Source organism: Pan paniscus, chromosome 16, assembly GCF_029289425.2.
Source record: "Pan paniscus chromosome 16, NHGRI_mPanPan1-v2.0_pri, whole genome shotgun sequence".
NCBI lineage: Eukaryota > Metazoa > Chordata > Mammalia > Primates > Hominidae > Pan > Pan paniscus.
Window position 1 is genome coordinate 22813159 of NC_073265.2, and position 16425 is coordinate 22829583.

The following is a 16425-nucleotide window of genomic DNA, read 5'->3' on the forward strand; positions in this document are numbered from 1 at the left end:
AAAGAAAAAAAATATCAAAGAGAACTAATCCAGTGCCGTAATAAGTTAGTCAGTAGCTTCTATCAAATAGAAATTACTATGTGTCACTATGGTCTTTATTGCTCCCTTTGATACTTCAAAGTGCATCAGGAAATAGTGACATCTGAATAGAAAACACCTTTGCAACCACCTAATTTCTAGAAAAAGGCTAGTTAAGTCATGCTATGGTGTGGTTAGGATCAAATGACCTACGTAACCTCTCTAGAGGTCACTTGCCCAGTGCTGTAAAAAGTAATCACTACTTTTTCTGGAAAAAAATAAGAAAACCAACAATGACTTAGTACCTACTCTTCCAGAAAACACATGCCAGTGGTATCGATTTATGAGCGAGCTATTTTCCATCCTAGCAGCAGTTTAAAACGAAGAGAATAACACTATTAAGAATGACAAAACCTGGAAACCATATTCTGCAAATGATGGATAGTCAGAAAACAAAAAAGCTCTGAATGAATTCATGCAATGAACCATCTTACTAAGAAACAAAGGGGCTATGATCTTAGCTGTCCTCAAAACGGAGTGTGCACATACCTAGGGGTTCAGAAAGATTTTCCAAGGAGTATATGAGCAGTATGTTTTTCAGGGAATCAACTTCCAGATATTCAAGATCCACGGTCTTTCCCAAAAGCAGTCTACCCTAGAAGGCACCTGAAGACAGCACAACTGCTTTTCAGCCATTCTCAATCTGGCTGTATTCCCCAAGCCTCAACAATAGGATAATTTTAAATATAGATGTTGAGGATGTGTAACTCTAAAGAACATGTAATATGCCCTTTTGCAAATCAGGTAGTTCCAATTATTTGCTTTCAATCAAAGTGATGGAGAACCTAATACAGTCATCACTTGACAGATTCTTAAAATACTTTAAAAATAACTTTTTGGCATACAAGTAGAGATATTTAATGAACTGAGTGACATTGATATGGCAAAACTCCAACATTCCCATCTACCTATTTATGTGAACAATGTTTCTCAATCCTTACATCCATAAAATCAAAAATTAGGAAAAGAATTGACACTGAATCCTATCTCGTGCAGGCAATAAGTAATGTTCATCCACGGATACTCAAACTCATTAGGGAAAATGAGACTCATTCACAATGAAGTTTTACCTTTATGTTTAATAACTGCAAGGCCGGGCGCAGTGGCTTATGCCTGTAATCCTAGCACGTCAGGAGGCAGAAGCGGGCGGACTGCCTGACCTCAGGAGTTCAAAACCAGCCTGAGCAACACGGTGAAATCCCGTCTCTACTAAAATACAAAAAATTGGCCGGGTGTGGCGATGTGCACCTGTAGTCCCAGCTACTCAGGAGGCTGAGGCAGGAGAATTGCTTGAACCCAGGAGGCGGAGATTGCAGTGAGCCGAGATCGTGCCACTGCACTCCAGCCTGGGTGACAGAGCGAGACTCCGTCTCAAAAAAAAAAAAAAAAAATTGCAAATCAAAATAACTGTATATATTAATCAATGTAATCTTAATTCAATCTAAAAGAAAAAGTAGCACCCAAGCCTGTAGAGTTATATAACATTTTTTAAGTCAACATTTATTACAGGAAGACATGAAATGGTAACCACTAAAAAATTTTCAAGTATGAAATATATTCTGTTGAATAAGGTTCTGTGGGAGATGGGGAATTAAAATACAAGCAAAAAAGAATAAGAAACAATGGAAATCTTCACACTACTAAAGAGTTGGGTTTTGTTTTTTGTTTTGAGATGGAGTCTCATTCTGTCTCCAGGGTAGAGAGCAGTGGCGCAATTTCGGCTCACTGCAACCTCCGCCTCCCAAGTTTAAGCGATTCTCCCGCCTCAGCCTCCCAAGTAGCTGGGATTACAGGCACGCACCACCATGCCCAGCTAACTTTTGTATCTTTAGTAGAGAGGGGTTTCACCATGTTGGCCAGGATGGTCTCGATCTCTTGACCTTGTGATCCGCCCACCTCAGCCTCCCAAAGTGCTGGGATTACAGGCATGAGCCACCGCGCCCAGCCTAAATAATTTATTAATGTGATTTTTAAAAGGCTAAAGGCAAATATCAAATCACTCTAGTATTTAAAATCCATCCAGAGCCAAGTGTGGTGACTCACATCTGTAACCCCAGCACTTTGGGTGGCTGAGGCGGGAGGACTGCTTGAGCCCAGGAGTTTTGAGACCAGCCTGGGCAAGACAGTGAGACCATGTCTACAAAATATAAAAATATTAGTTGGGTATGGTGGTTCACGCCTGTACTCCCACCTACTCAGGAGGCTGAGATGGAAGGATCCCTTGAGTACAGCAGTTGAAGGCAGCGTGAGCAACAAAGTGAGACCCAGTTTCTTTTTAAAAAAAAAAGAAAAAGAAAAAGAAAAAAATCAATTTATAAAAATTGTGTTTTTATTTAAAAAGTCAATATATACAATATGTTGGAAATTTTATATTTTGAAATTCTCTGATCCATTGATAAAAATATGTTAGATATAAACTTTAAAGTACATTGTACATGGTTTCCCAAAATTTTTTTGGGCAGAATACAAGCAAAAAAGTTCAGTTGTCTGTGTTGATATTGAAAATATGTAAGTGAAATAGTGGTCAGTGAGAAAAGCAACTTAAGAACAGAATATGTTAACAAGGATAAGGATGCCAAAATAATTACAGTGTGTGTGCAATGGTTTGCAGCAGGAGGAGAGGTCAATTTCATGGATTACCAAGAACTAATCTTAAAGCAATCTTCTGTTGGGACACTTAAGCACATTCAGTTTCTAACCAAATTTGCTTCAGGCTTTCTGGAAAAAAAGGAAAATAAAGTCTAGAGGCTGTCATTTCAGTTTGAGCTTTTAACAGGCTCTCAGTCTCTAGCTGGCTGACATGCTGCTGGTGGCTACTTTGAGCAACAATGAAGGAGCAAGTCCTTAGACACCTGCCTGTAACTGATCTGACACCATTTCTTCCCTCCAGGTTCACACTAAACTTGAATAGAAAATTAGAGATTTCCTTTTTACCAAGTGAAATGAAAATGTCAACGCCATCGGGTATTAATTACTACTCAGGCTTTGTTTACAAAGCAAAAGTTTGATCAGAATTAAATGCCTCCAGATTCTACTTTTTAGTACAACTATAAACAGCTGTCTCATCTTTTATTGAATATAGATCATTTTAAAAGGAATATGAAAAGCTGCAATATAAACATGGAGCAAGAAAGCAAAGGTCTGCTAACACCCGCAATAACTGAAGATGGTACCAATGTTACCTTAAAACCTTATAACCATACTAACATATCAGTTAAAAAAATAACCAGGCATGTGAAAGAATCACTCAACAGTCCTCCACACACCCCTTTTTCAAATCTCAAAGTCATTCCAGGAGCAGTTTAGAGCAGCAGTCGAAAGAACAGGCTCTGGAGTGAAAATGCTGGGGTGGAATCCAGGCTCAGCAATTTTCTGGTTGAGTGATATTAAAAAGTTATTTCACCTCTCCTAACTGTGAGTTATTTAACGGTGCCTCAGCTGTCTCATCTTATATTAAGTACTCGACAAATGTGAATTACTGTTATTACTAGAGGAAGGAAAAAAGAAAAAAAATTCCAAAGACTACCAGCTGGCCTTGTCTTCCTCTCTGCTAACAGCCCATCACAAAGATAAATACTAAACAATCCTAGTATTGGGGGGAGTGATAGGGGGATTATTTATTCATTTAGTTAGTAAGTTATTTGAGACCGAGTCTCACTCTATTGCCCAGGCTGGAGTGCAGTGGCAGGATCACAGCTCACTGCAGCCTCCACCTCCGGGGCTCAAAACAATCCGGCTGCTTCAGCCTCCCTTGTAGCAGGGACTACAGATGCACCCTGCCATGCTCGGCAGTTTTGTATTTTTTTTATAGAGAGGGGGTCTCGTTATGTTGCCCAGTCTGGTCTCGAACTCCCAGACTCAAGTGACCCACCCACCTCAGCCTCCCAAAGTGCTGGGATTACAAGCGCGAGCCACCACACCCAGCCAGTTTTGTGTTTTTTTTTTAAAGTTAATGATTGTATCTAGTACAATAATGCTTCTAGTGAGTATTCCATGAAGATAATTATGCTCACCCATAATCAGTAAGCTTAGAGCTCAGACCATTTACAGAAGGAATGATTTAAGAGCAAGAGACTAAGAGATGTACTCAACTTAGTACTCAACTAAGTTACCTTGGAGTATTACATAGCTATCTAGAAGTTGGTTAGTTTGATTTTGTTTTCCATTTGTATGCAGTGGTCCAAAATAGAAAGCAAAGGTGTACACAAAATTGGTTTCTGAAGGTGGACAACTGGTCTTTACATGGCTGGGAGTCTATTATGATTTTGTTTTCCTTTGATCATTTCAGTTACTCTCTCCTTGGGGCACAAATGCACCATGGGATATGAGAACAAGAAGGCTTCAGGAAAGTCAATCAATCTTGTCTCATGTAATGGTTAAGCACCAAAAATGGTGTCCTAGCAAGACTAAATACAAACAGTACTTCAGAATCTGAGAAATGGAAGGAACTTAGAGATGACCAATCCAAACCAAAATTAAGGAACAATCTGCCCAACATCCCTTCCTCCAGCTTTGGCTGAAAACGTGATGATGAAGGGATAAGACCAACTCGACAAAAGAAAAAGCCTAAAATTTTAACAGAATGTGTTACAATACTATCTTAAATTTTTTAAAGTCTTGTATTATTCTTTCTTTTAATGATATACCATCATGACCAGGCGCAGTGGGTCACACCTGTAATCCCAGCACCTTGGGAGGCCGAGGCGGGTGGATCACCTGAGGTCAGGAGTTCGAGACCAGCCTGACCAACATGATGAAACCCCATCTCTATTAAAAATACAAAATTAGCCGGGCAAGGTGGCTCATGCCTGTAATCCCAGCTACTTGGGAGGCTGAGGCAGGAGAATCACTTGAACCCGGGAGGCGGAGGTTGCAGCGAGCCAAGATCATGCCATTGCACTCCAGCCTGGGCAACAAGAGCAAAACTCCATCTCAAAAAAAAAAAAAAAAAAAAAAAAAAGATATACCATCATTTCACCCAATTTAATTCAACAGAGATTAACAAAACAGAAGCACCTTCACTCACTCAATTCAACTTAAAGACGCTTATTAGTCCAGTCCTGTGCGCCAGACACCATAGTTAACACCAAAGCTACCATTACTACAATTACTCTTAAAGCACCATCTCTGCAGCCAAGGAATATCTACTTTGTTCTCAGTAAAGTGGTGATTGGTTCATGAAAAAGTAAGAGATAAAATACTGTTGACTCAAGGGCAGCTTGATATAAATCCCAGCTCTGCCACTAGCTGTGAAAGCTTAGGCAAGTCAGTTAACCTGTAAAAATAAAGATTACTCTCTATATATGTATATATAAATAATATATAACATTGTAGTTAATATATAATTACATACTATTATATTACATAATTCTACATTACATATATATTACATATATATAATAGAGTTATAAGAACAAAATGTAATATATAGTGGGCACTAGACTGGTCTTAGTTTCTGTCATTTACCTTAGTTTCTGTCAGTTTACACGAGGTAAACTGACCCTAAAAATGTTTTTATATCTCATTCAAGTTTTGCCTATTACCTATCTTAATCCTAACAAGATTTAAATTTGTTACATTTAAATTTAAGTTTTATACTTTTTTTTTCCAGCTCTGTATTGCTGTATACAACTACTCTCTTTAGGGATATCTTATCTGCTATGCCCTCAAGATATTGTAAATACTTCAGTAAGAGCAAATTTTGCCTCATGCAAAAAAGAATTTTTTAAATCTGTGTGCATAAGAATGCAGAATATAAAGATGGTCTTGTCCTACAGATGTTAAGGTAACAGAACAGCTCATAAAAAGACAGTCCTCTAACTCCTTTAGCTGAGATATGATTAGGTTTGCCCCCATATATATCACCCCCTGCTCCAATCTCCGAAAACTTCCTTCTATGAATGTGTCAATAAGACTGATGATATTGCTATTAAAACTCAGAACTTGACTGCTCATTTATAAATTGAAAATTCAAAACGACAAAGCCCAGTGCCCCCTGATTTCTACACATACAGGCATAATAAAAGAGAACTACGCTACTACAAAGAACTATGCATCTGGTCCCGCCCCCAAATACTAGAGTCCAGTCGTAGGGGTCATTCTTTCACTCAACAAACTTTTTATTATGCGCCTACTGTGTACTAGGCATTGCACAGACAGTTAACAAAACAGACCAAAAAATCCTTTCCCTCCTAATAACAGGAGCGTGCCCGTAAAGGCTGCCGAGGGACCACGTCGTGGCCGCGCCTCCGTCCCATAGTGGTACTCGTTCAGACAGCCCAGCCGGCCCACAGGCCGCCGAGACTTGCAGCCCTGACACACGGCCTTGGCCTCTGCGTTCCTAACCCGGACCCTGGGGCAGGCTGGGAAGCCCTCCTACCCCCACTGTCTCGCGCCAGCCCGGCCAGGAGGCCACGAGGGGAGCCAAGCGCATACCCAGACGCGCCCCCGCCACCAGGCGCGCCCCCGCCACCATCCGCCCGTCCCGCGCAGGCGCCGGCGCCCGTCTGGCGCGCGCCTGGCACGCTCTCTTGCGGCTCTTGACTGGCGGCCTCGGCCCCACTTGCCCCAGTTACACGCGGTCCCAGCCTCACCAGCCGTCGCCTCTTACCGGCGCGCTGGCCCCTGCGCCCCAGCCTCCCGGCTCCCGGCGGCTGCCTCGCGGGGCGCCTCCTCCTCCTCGGCCTCCGCGAGCGCCGCGGAAGCCCCGGCCACGGCCACGGCCCCGGCGTCCGCCTCCGTCCCCGCCGCCGCCTCTGGCTACCGCCGCTGCGGCTCCGGGCCGCTCGTTGTGGCGATCTCCGCCAGGCCGGCCGCGGCCTGGCCGCCGCCCACGGCCTCCCCGAGCTCCTCGCTCCGCCTGCATCTGGCCGCCGCTGGCGGTGCTGAGCGCGCGGGAGCCGAGCTGCGGCGGAGACGCCCTGGCCCCACCGGAAGCGGGCCGCACGGAGGAGCCGCGAGCGAAAGGCGCCCGGTAGCAGCGAGGCGCGGGGTGCGGGGCTAGGGATCGAGGCCGGCCGCGGCGGGGCGGGGCGGGGCGGCCGGCGTCCCGCAGGTGGGGCCGGAACCGGGACCGCGGGAAGGCGGGACCGCTGGGAGCTGGAAGTGGTGGGGGTCTGCAGCGGGGCGGGGGGATTCTCAAGGCATCAGAGATAGGTTGGGGGAGGGACCGTGGTAAGTGCAAGGACGAGTCATAAAATAAAATTTGTATGATGTGAAGTATCGGGAAAAAAAAGTTTAAACGTATGTATTTGCATAAGAAAAGGTCTAAACAAATTCTAAAATGTTAGTGGTTAACTGCTGAGATTTGAAGTGATTTAATTTTTTTCCTCCGTTTAATCTAACTTTCAGCAACGAATGTGTATCATTTTAAAACTATACCAAAGTCAGGGTTCAGGAGGTGTGGATGTAAAGACAGAATTTGTGTCTGGTGAGAGGTGGACTGCAGCACGTGGGAGAGAGAACAGTGCGAAACTGGGAGATGGCTAGAAAGGGCGTCAAAGTCCTCAGCAGAATTTCTGTAGAAATGACTACTACAGCTGACATTTATTGAGCACATGAGTATTTCATTCTCATAACAGCTCTATGAGGTAGGGATGACTGTTATCCTTATTCTGCAGTGAGGTAACAGCCTTGGAAAGGTTAAAAAAAACTTGACTAAAGTGAACAACTAGGTAGTGGTGGAACTGGCATTCTAAGGCGGTCTCACTCCAGTCCCTTCTTTCAACCAAGGAGAAAACAGGAAGGGGAAGAGTTGGTTACACAGATGCATGAAATCAGTTTTTAACTTGGGACTGAAACCACCTGAAAATAATGAAAGCAAGGGCTAAAATGTCAGCCTAGCAGAATAAGTGTTTTCTTCCCTCTCAGTACTTTCTGGTTCTTTCCTATATCCATACATAGTTAATACTTTTCATTGCTTCTAATTGCTTACTCTGCATCAGGCACAGTGCTATGTCCTGAAATTAAAAACAAAAAAAAAACCTTGCCCCTGCCCTCAAGTATCTCACTGCCCACAAGGAAGATAATCTAGTCCTGTGAATAGATGATTACAGTACCGTGTTGCTGAGTGCAGTGAGAGATTCAAGGTCAAGGCCCAAAGAAGAAAAGTTTAATTATGTTTAAATGGGTTACCCAAGGCTTCATGAGAAATAGACCCCTGAGCTAAAGCCTAATGGTTGAGTAGGAGTTTGCCTGGTTGGTAAATGGGAGTAGGGGCGCCTTCCAGACAGGGGGAACTATTGAAGGATTGTCAACTCCAGAGAAACAGTCTTAAAAATAGTAACACTTGTAGAGCACTTATATGCACCAAACACTATTCTACATACTTCTCATATCACTTCATTTGAGACTAATAGCTGGCCTACGAGGTAAGCTAGTGTTGTCTCCATTTTACAGATCAGGGATCTAAAACAGATGTTAAGTAACTTCCAAGATTACACAATTACAGGCCAGGTGTGTGGCTCGTGCCTGTAATCCCAGCATTTTGGGAGGCTGTGGCGGGTGGATTGCCTGAGACATGAGTTCAAGACCAGCCTGGGCAACATGGTGAAACCCCATTTCTACAAAAATTAGCTGGGCATGGTGGTATATGCCTATAGTCCCACTACTTGGGAGGCTAAGATAGAGAATCATTTGAGCCCAGGAGGTTGAGGCTGTAGTGAGCTGTGATCGTACATGAGCAACAGAAGGAGACTGTCTAAAAAAAAAAAAAGATTTCAACCTATGAATTTTGAGGGAGATGAACATTTAGACCATAGCAGTGGGGAAGGGGCATGGAAGAATGTGGTTAAATATCTACCAGCATATCACTGGTCTGGCCTCTCACCAAGTTGAAGATCCACACATTAATCTCAAACTAGACATTTGCACAAATCGGAGTTTCTCAATGTTGGCAAATTTAGGGCTGGATAAAATTTTGTGGCGGTAGCTTATCCTGTGCATTGTACAATATTTAATAGCATCCCTGGCCTCTACCCACTAGATGCCAGAATCAACCCCTCTCCCCCTCATTAAGACAACCAAAAACATCTCCAGACATTGCCAAATGTTCCCTGAGAGGCAATCACCCTGGATGAGAACCACTAGCACAGATAGATTGGTGCAAAAGGTACATTTTAGTATCTACGGAGCTACCGACGTAATTTATCCAAAAATTTATCCAGCCCTAAATTTGCCAACATTGAGAAACCCTGATTTGGGCAAATGTCTGGTATGAGATTAATATGTGCATCTCCAACGTAGTGAGAGACGAGACCAGTGGGAAATAGGGCTTTAAGGAACTATATAACTATCCCTCGAGAAACCTCCAAAATTATGAGGTTGAAAAGATCAGTGGCTTGCAGATTAAGCCAGTGTTATTAGGGCACATTCACTATGCTTGATACTTTCAACTAGTCAGTGTAAGACTCAGTAACACTTTTGAAAGGTATGCCATTTTAGAGATAGATTGGTTTGTGGATGATGCTAAGTTTTTTTAACACTTATTTTGCACCTGATACTATTCTAAGCACTTTCCACATACTAACTCATTAAATCTTCAAAATATCCCTATGAAATAAACACTATTATTATTACTATTTTACAGATAAGAAAACTGAGTTGCAAAAAAGTTAAATAATTTGCTCAAGCTAGTAAGTAACAGAACTGGGATTTATACCAGTACAGTCTAATTCCAGAATCCATGCCTGTAAGTCTATTCTGCAGATGCCCTCAGAAGTCCGGGGGTATGTTACTCTCCATCTGTTCATTCAAGGCGTATCTTGTTTTTCTCAATTCAACCAAGAGTGTTTAGGATAGGAAAATTCTGAGGTCCCCCTTCTAGCACTTCCTAATTAGCGGACACAACTAGCCAAAGTTCTTTCAACAAGGATATGGTATATGCTGTCCTCGTGTGATTCTGGTCCAAAAATGTGTTATTAAGGTTTAAAAATACCACACAAGTACCTCCTGCATTTTGAGCAACCAGAGACCTTTGGATTGCATAAATAACAAAGGGAAGGAATCTTTTCTGGTATTGCTTTTGCTTGATAGTCCTGATTTTAAACATATGCCATTGCATGAATAAAAAATTCAGTTTTCCCTTAGGTAGGACTCATGAGAATTCATGAGTATCAAAACCAAAGTGCTGAATTATATAGGTAGCTCCTTAGAAACGAAACTGTACTTTTTGCATATTTTTAATACATACATGACCTAAGTTTTTTTTGTTTGTTTGTTTGTTTGTTTGTTTTGAGACGGAGTTTCGCACTTGTTGCCCAGGCTGGAGTACAATGGCGCAATCTCAGCTCACCACAACCTCTGCCTCCCGGGTTCAAGCGATTCTCCTGCCTCAGCTTCCTGAGTAGCTAGGATTACAGGCATGCACCACCACGCCCGGCTAATTTTTTTGTATTTTTAGTAGAGACGGGGTTTCTCCATGTTGGTCAGGCTGGTCTCAAACTCCCGACCTCAGGTGATCCATCCGCCTCAGCCTCCCAAAGTGCTGGGATTACAGGCAACAGCCACCGTGCCCGGCAACCTAAGTTATTTTTTAAATAAAATGGTAGCCAATTCCTTAAGGTAGTTGTTCTCAAAATGTAGGCCAGAAAAATAGCATCACCTGGGAACTTGTTAGAAATGCAAATTCAGAATTAAAACTCTGGGGATGAGGCCCAGTAATCTATGTCTTAATAAACCTGCCAGTTGATTCTGATGCATCCTCAACTACTGTGTCAAGGTAGCATCTGAGCCTTCAAACATCACAAGAAACCCAGTAATTCCTAGTCTAAGACTATGGATTGGCCAGGCGCGGTGGCTCACGCCTATAATCCCAGCACTTTGGGAGGCCGAGGTGGGTGGATCACGAGGTCAGGAGATTGAGACCATCCTGGCTAACACGGTGAAACCCCGTCTCTACTGAAAATACAAAAAATTAGCCAGGCATGGTGACGGGCGCCTGTAGTCCCAGCTACTCGGGAGGCTGAGGCAGGAGAATGGTGTGAACCTGGGAGGCAGAGCTTGCAGTGAGCCGAGATCACACCACTGCACTCCAGCCTGGGCGACCGAGCAAGAATCCGTCTCAAAAAAAAAAAAGACTATGGATCTCATAGGCTTTCACTGTTTGACAAAAAGTAGATGTTATGATAGGACTTAGAAAAAAATGCACTGTCCTCTTGCAAATATAAAGTTTGTGGGAAAAGTACCTCTTCCTGATTCTTCTCTTCATAGGCAAGCAGATTTTCTATAGTTTAGCTAGTTTCTCACGCTTAATATATAAACGATGCAAACTGGAAAACACATAAGTTTCTCAGAAAGATGTCTTTATTTACTATGTTGTTTTGAACAGCTCCATCTACTACTGAGGGTGCTCACCAGCTACAGGGGGAGGGACTCTGGCATGAGCTATTCTTTCAGCCTGGAATCCACAGCCTGTACTCTGGTGGAGAAAAGGGAAAGTGAAGAGCTTACCAGGTCATAAGTCATAAGGGTACTTTGACTTGAAGGGCTGGAGTCATGATTAGAGAACTCCTGAAAATGCATGGAGCAAACTCCCAAAATACAGAATACATGACAATATCTTCTCTTCTCTCCTTCCACCCTCACTCTCAGCTGCTGACTTTGCTTTCTATTTCATGAAGAAATGAAAGCAACCAGAAAAGAATTTCCAGTGTTGCCATTACCACAACTCCCAGCCTACTTGTATCTGTACCTATATTGTCTGCCTTCCTTCCTGTTAGTATAGAGGGGTCTCTGTCCCAGTCCAAGGCCAAGGCCTCTATTACTGCACTAGATCCTATCTGTGATCACCTACTTGGGGACGTCTTTCCAGCAAATGCTCCCACTCTCCCCTGCACATCAGTTGGTACCTTCTAATGAATCATTCACATTAGCATACAAGCATGCTGTATTTTCGCCCTTTAAAAAAAATGAAAAAAAAAAAACTTCTTGGCTTTACACCCTAATCCAACTTCTGCATCATTTCTCTACTCCTTTTTATAGCAAAGTTCCTCAGAAGAGTCATCTATAGCACTGTCTCCAATTCTCCTTCTCCCATTCACTATTTCATCCACTCCTCAAGCCTTTTGTGCCCACCACTTCACCAAAGCAACTTAGCAAGTTTCACTGTGATCTCCATGTAACTAAATCCAATGGTCAGGTCACTGGCCTAATCTTACTTGGTTTATCAGTCTCATTTGATACAGTTGATTACTCCTTCCTCCTTGAAACATTTTATTGTTGTTGTTTCCAGAACAATACACTACCCTTAGGAATTTAAAGATATATATAATCCTTGCCCTAGGTTTGTGGGGAAGACTTGGGCAACAGTCAAGGGCTTCTGTACCTCCAGATTCTCACATAACTTTGTTTATGACAGTACTTCCCAGACTTCTTCATGTCTTGGCACACATAGAAAATGGTAATATTTGCCCAGTACTCTGGAATAACAAGACAATACTGCTCCCAACAGAAGGGGACCCACCTAGCCAACCCCATAGCCTGTGGCAGGAGTCGACAGTGTATGCATTAAATGGGTCCAGTTTATGCCTTCATGTGAAGCAGTTTCACCTATTTTCCTGTCCTATAGCAATACAGTAATTTGGCCAGGCGCGGTGGCTCATGCCTGTAATCCCAGCACTTTGGGAGGCCGAGGTGGGAAGATCATGAGGTCAGGAGATGGAGACCATCCTGGCTAATAGGGTGAAACTCCGTCTCTTAAAAATACAAAAAATTAGCTGGGCATGGTGGTGGGTGCCTGTAGTCCCAGCTACTCAGGAGGCTGAGGCAGGAGAATGGCGTGAACCTGGGAGGTGGAGCTTGCAGTGAGCCGAGATCGTGCCACTGCACTCCAGCCTGGGCGACAGAGCGAGACTCCGTCTCAAAAATTAGTAATAATAATAAAAAATAAAGTAATTTAATGACCTCAGTAACAGACCTCTCTGTCACCTGAATTTGGTCTAAAAACTCAACTTTATTCTTATATTCTCTTTTTCTTAGAGCTATAAAGATGAACTCTTTCAGTTCAAGGACTATCGTATATCTCTTTTATATGCCCCACAGCAGCTGGCACACTAGTGAACACAAAGTATGTTCTAAAGAACATGTCACATTGAAATCCTGCTCTGGATATTATTGCTTCAGAGGTATTAAGAGGTCATTTCTTAATCACCACCTTATCTTCAGTCAGTAATTTGATTCTACCAGTCAAAAGGAGTTAGATATATCTTACTTTAAAATATTCACCAAAAAAATGCAAGTCCAGAACCTCCCTTATTCATTCACATGCTCTTTCACTGCAAGTCCTTCCTCATATCTAACACAGTGGTACCCCATGTGCTTTAAGCCTACTTTGTCTTGATTTGTCCTTGAAAAGGAAGGAGGGAGTCACTCATCAATATTCTACATAACAATATGAGCTGGTTATCATGATGTCCCAATATCACTGGGTTGTAGATGCCATTAAAGTTTTCCACTGTAGTTGCTATAGAAACAATGAAGAGTAGCAAGGACAGGTTCAGGCATAAAGCTTCTCATAAAAAAAAAAAAAAAAGGTGTTTCAGAAAACGAAGGCCTAACCTCACCTTAGGAAAAGCCTCAAAAGTTGGCAAGTCCACTCGACAAGAAAAAGAATTCATTTGGTACACAGGGTTACCTTCTTTGATTTTTATGTTGCTTTGCTTCATTTGTAATGTATTGACAGCAGAGAACAAGAAACAATCGGCCAAGGTTGGAAACCCAGAGGCTTTTATTACTGTGGGAGTCTTTGTCTTATGTAGTGGTAGAAAATAAACCTGAGATGATTACTGCTCTCTCTTAATGCTGGTATCCTAAAAATAAACATACTCTAGATGGTGGGATGAAAAATGGGAACTGTTAAAGTTTGAGTAATCAGGGAAGAGCTCAAAAGGATCCACACTCCCAGATAACCACTTATATTTCATTTGCCTCTGCAACTTTCCTCAAAAATAAGTTACCCTTTCAAAAACATAATCAATGATTTAAGAAGTTTATTGTGGAAAACATTCAGGCTGGAAACTCAGTTTTCATACTCAACTATCATCCAAAAAAATAAATCAATCCATCAGCCGTGGAACCTACCTTATGTTCCAAATCTTTTTGTGGAAAGATCTGTCCAGCAGCCTAGGAATCAGGAAAAGTTATTCTCCCAAAAAGTGAGGCAGGAAAAAAAAAAAAAAAAAAACGGGAAAAAGAGAAGGCAGAAAATCTCTAAAGGCTAATTATATTAATTTCGAACAGGAGAAAAAAATTTTTTTAACTCAAGTGATTTTGGAAGGCAGAGGGGGATTCAAATGTTACTGCACATTGCAGTTGGAAAATTCCAATTTAACAGCCCCTTTGTGAACGATCATTCCCCTTTTCTAGGAACCTAGGAAATCATTCTCAACCTTGCAACTTAAAATATGGTACATGGATCAGTAGCATCAAGAATACTCAGGAGCTTTTCAGAAATGTGCAATTGTGAAATATGGCCAAGATGGCGGATTAGAAGCAGCAGCAGCCCGCAGCTCTCATGCAAAGGAATGAAAGGTGTGAGTGAATACAGCACCTTCAACTGAAATATCCAGGTTCTCGCTTTGGGACTAATTGGGCAAACAACTTGACCCACAGAAAACAAAGAAAAGCAGGGTGGGGTGACGGCCCACCTGGGAGCAGCACAGAGCTAAAGGAACCCCCACCTCCAGCCAAGGGAAGCGGTGAGTGATTGTGCGACCCCACCGGGGAAACCACATTTCTCCCACAGGTCTTTGCAACCCATGGAACAGGAGATCTCCTTGTGAGCCCATGCCAGCAGAGCCTTAGGTCCAACACACAGAGCTGTGCGGAGTTTCAGCAGAGCAGCCGCTCAGGCACAAACAGAGACCTAGCAGGGCTTTTTTGTTTTGGTTTTTTTTTGTTTGTTTGTTTTTGGTTTTTTTTTTTTTTTTTTTGAGACGGAGTCTCGTTCTGTCGCCCAGGCTGGAGTGCAGTGACACGATCTCGGCTCACTGCAAGCTCCGCCTCCCGGGTTCACGCCATTCTCCTGCCTCAGCCTCCCGGGTAGCTGGGACTACAGGTGCCCGCCACCATGCCCCGCTAACTTTTTGTATTTTTAGTAGAGATGGGGTTTCACCGTGTTAGCCAGAATGGTCTGGATCTCCTGACCTGATGATCCGCCCGTGTCAGCCTCCCAAAGTGCTGGGATTACAGGCGTGAGCCACCACGCCCGGCGGAGACCTAGCAGTTTTACATACTCCAACCCTGGGATCCCTGGCAAGGCGGGAGGTCCATCTGCACATACCCCTAGGAAGAGGGCTGAAACCAGGGAGCCAAGCAGCATCTTTCTGCAGGCCCCACTTCCCTGGCACCTCGCAAGATAAGACCCACTGACTTGGAATTCCAGCCAGCCAACAGTAAAAGCCAGAGTCTGCCTGAGAGAGAATTGAGCTCCCAGCGGGAGGATGACTGTTATCTCTGTGGTTCAGTTGACTCAGCCATTCTAGCTTGCGGCTTTGGAGAATGGAAACAGTCCAGACAAGGAAAGGTCCCTCCCAACGCAAGCACAGCTGCTTTGTCAGTTGGTGGCCAGACTGCTTGTTTTGTCTTTGTTTTGTTTTGTTTTTGGAGATAGAGTCTCACTTTGTCACCCAGGCTGGAGTGCAATGGCGCAATCTCGGCTCACTGCAACCTCTGCCTCCTGAGCTCAAGTAATCCTCCCACCTCAGCCTCCCGCACCCTGTTTCCCAGGATGAGGGGCTCTCCACACCAGATCCCAGAAATAAGAAATCAAAGGGTGCGTGGGAGAAGGGATGGGGTCAAACAATAGGACCAAGTGAGTGGAGTAGCTGGGACTACAGGCACACATCACCACGCCCAGCTCGTGTGTGTGTGTGTTTGTGTGTGTGTGTGTTTGGTAGATACGGGGGTTTCACCCTGTTGCCCAGGCTGGTCTGAAACTCCTGAACTCAAGCAGTCCACTTGCCTGGGCTTTCCAAAGTGCTGGGATTACAGGCGTAAGCCACCACACCCGGCCAGACTGCTTCTTTAAGCAGGACCCGGATCCATTCCTCCTCACTGGGTGGGATCTCCCTGTGGGAGCTTCAACCACTCCAGCCAGGGTTATATGGATAGAGCTCTGATCTTTCCCTGGGATGGAGCTCCCAGAGGGAGGGGCAGCCGCCATCTCTGTGGTTTGGTTGACTCAGCTGTTCCAGCCTGCTGGCTTTGGAGAGTCCAAATGGTCCTGACAAGGAAGGGTCCCCCACAACGAGCACAGCTGCTTTGCCAGATCATGGCCAGGCTGCTTCTTTAAATGGGACCTGGATCCATTCCTCCTCACTGGGCAGGACCTCCATGCGGGGGTTTCAGCCA

The 16425-nt window shown here is 43.7% G+C and overlaps 2 protein-coding genes across 5 annotated transcripts in view; one reads left to right on the plus strand and one right to left on the minus strand.

Annotated features, from left to right (window-relative positions):
• Positions 1 to 16425, minus strand: part of AVEN (apoptosis and caspase activation inhibitor) — a 208783-nt gene that overhangs the window by 160889 nt on the left and 31469 nt on the right. Inside the window, exon 1 of the mRNA XM_034938476.3 lies at positions 6689 to 7114. Within this exon, the coding sequence (XP_034794367.1) occupies positions 6689 to 6943 (255 nt within the window). The 5' untranslated portion in view covers positions 6944 to 7114. Of the gene's footprint in view, positions 1 to 6688 lie in introns of the transcript that reaches the window.
• Positions 1 to 16425, plus strand: part of CHRM5 (cholinergic receptor muscarinic 5) — a 104806-nt gene that overhangs the window by 68604 nt on the left and 19777 nt on the right. For 2 of the 4 annotated variants that reach the window (XM_057299828.2, XM_057299829.2), the window contains exon 2: positions 14440 to 14771. The exons of the other annotated variants lie outside the window; for them this stretch is intronic. The gene's annotated coding sequence lies outside the window, so the exon portion shown is untranslated. The remainder of the gene's footprint in view (positions 1 to 14439; positions 14772 to 16425) is intronic. 4 annotated transcript variants of the gene reach the window in all.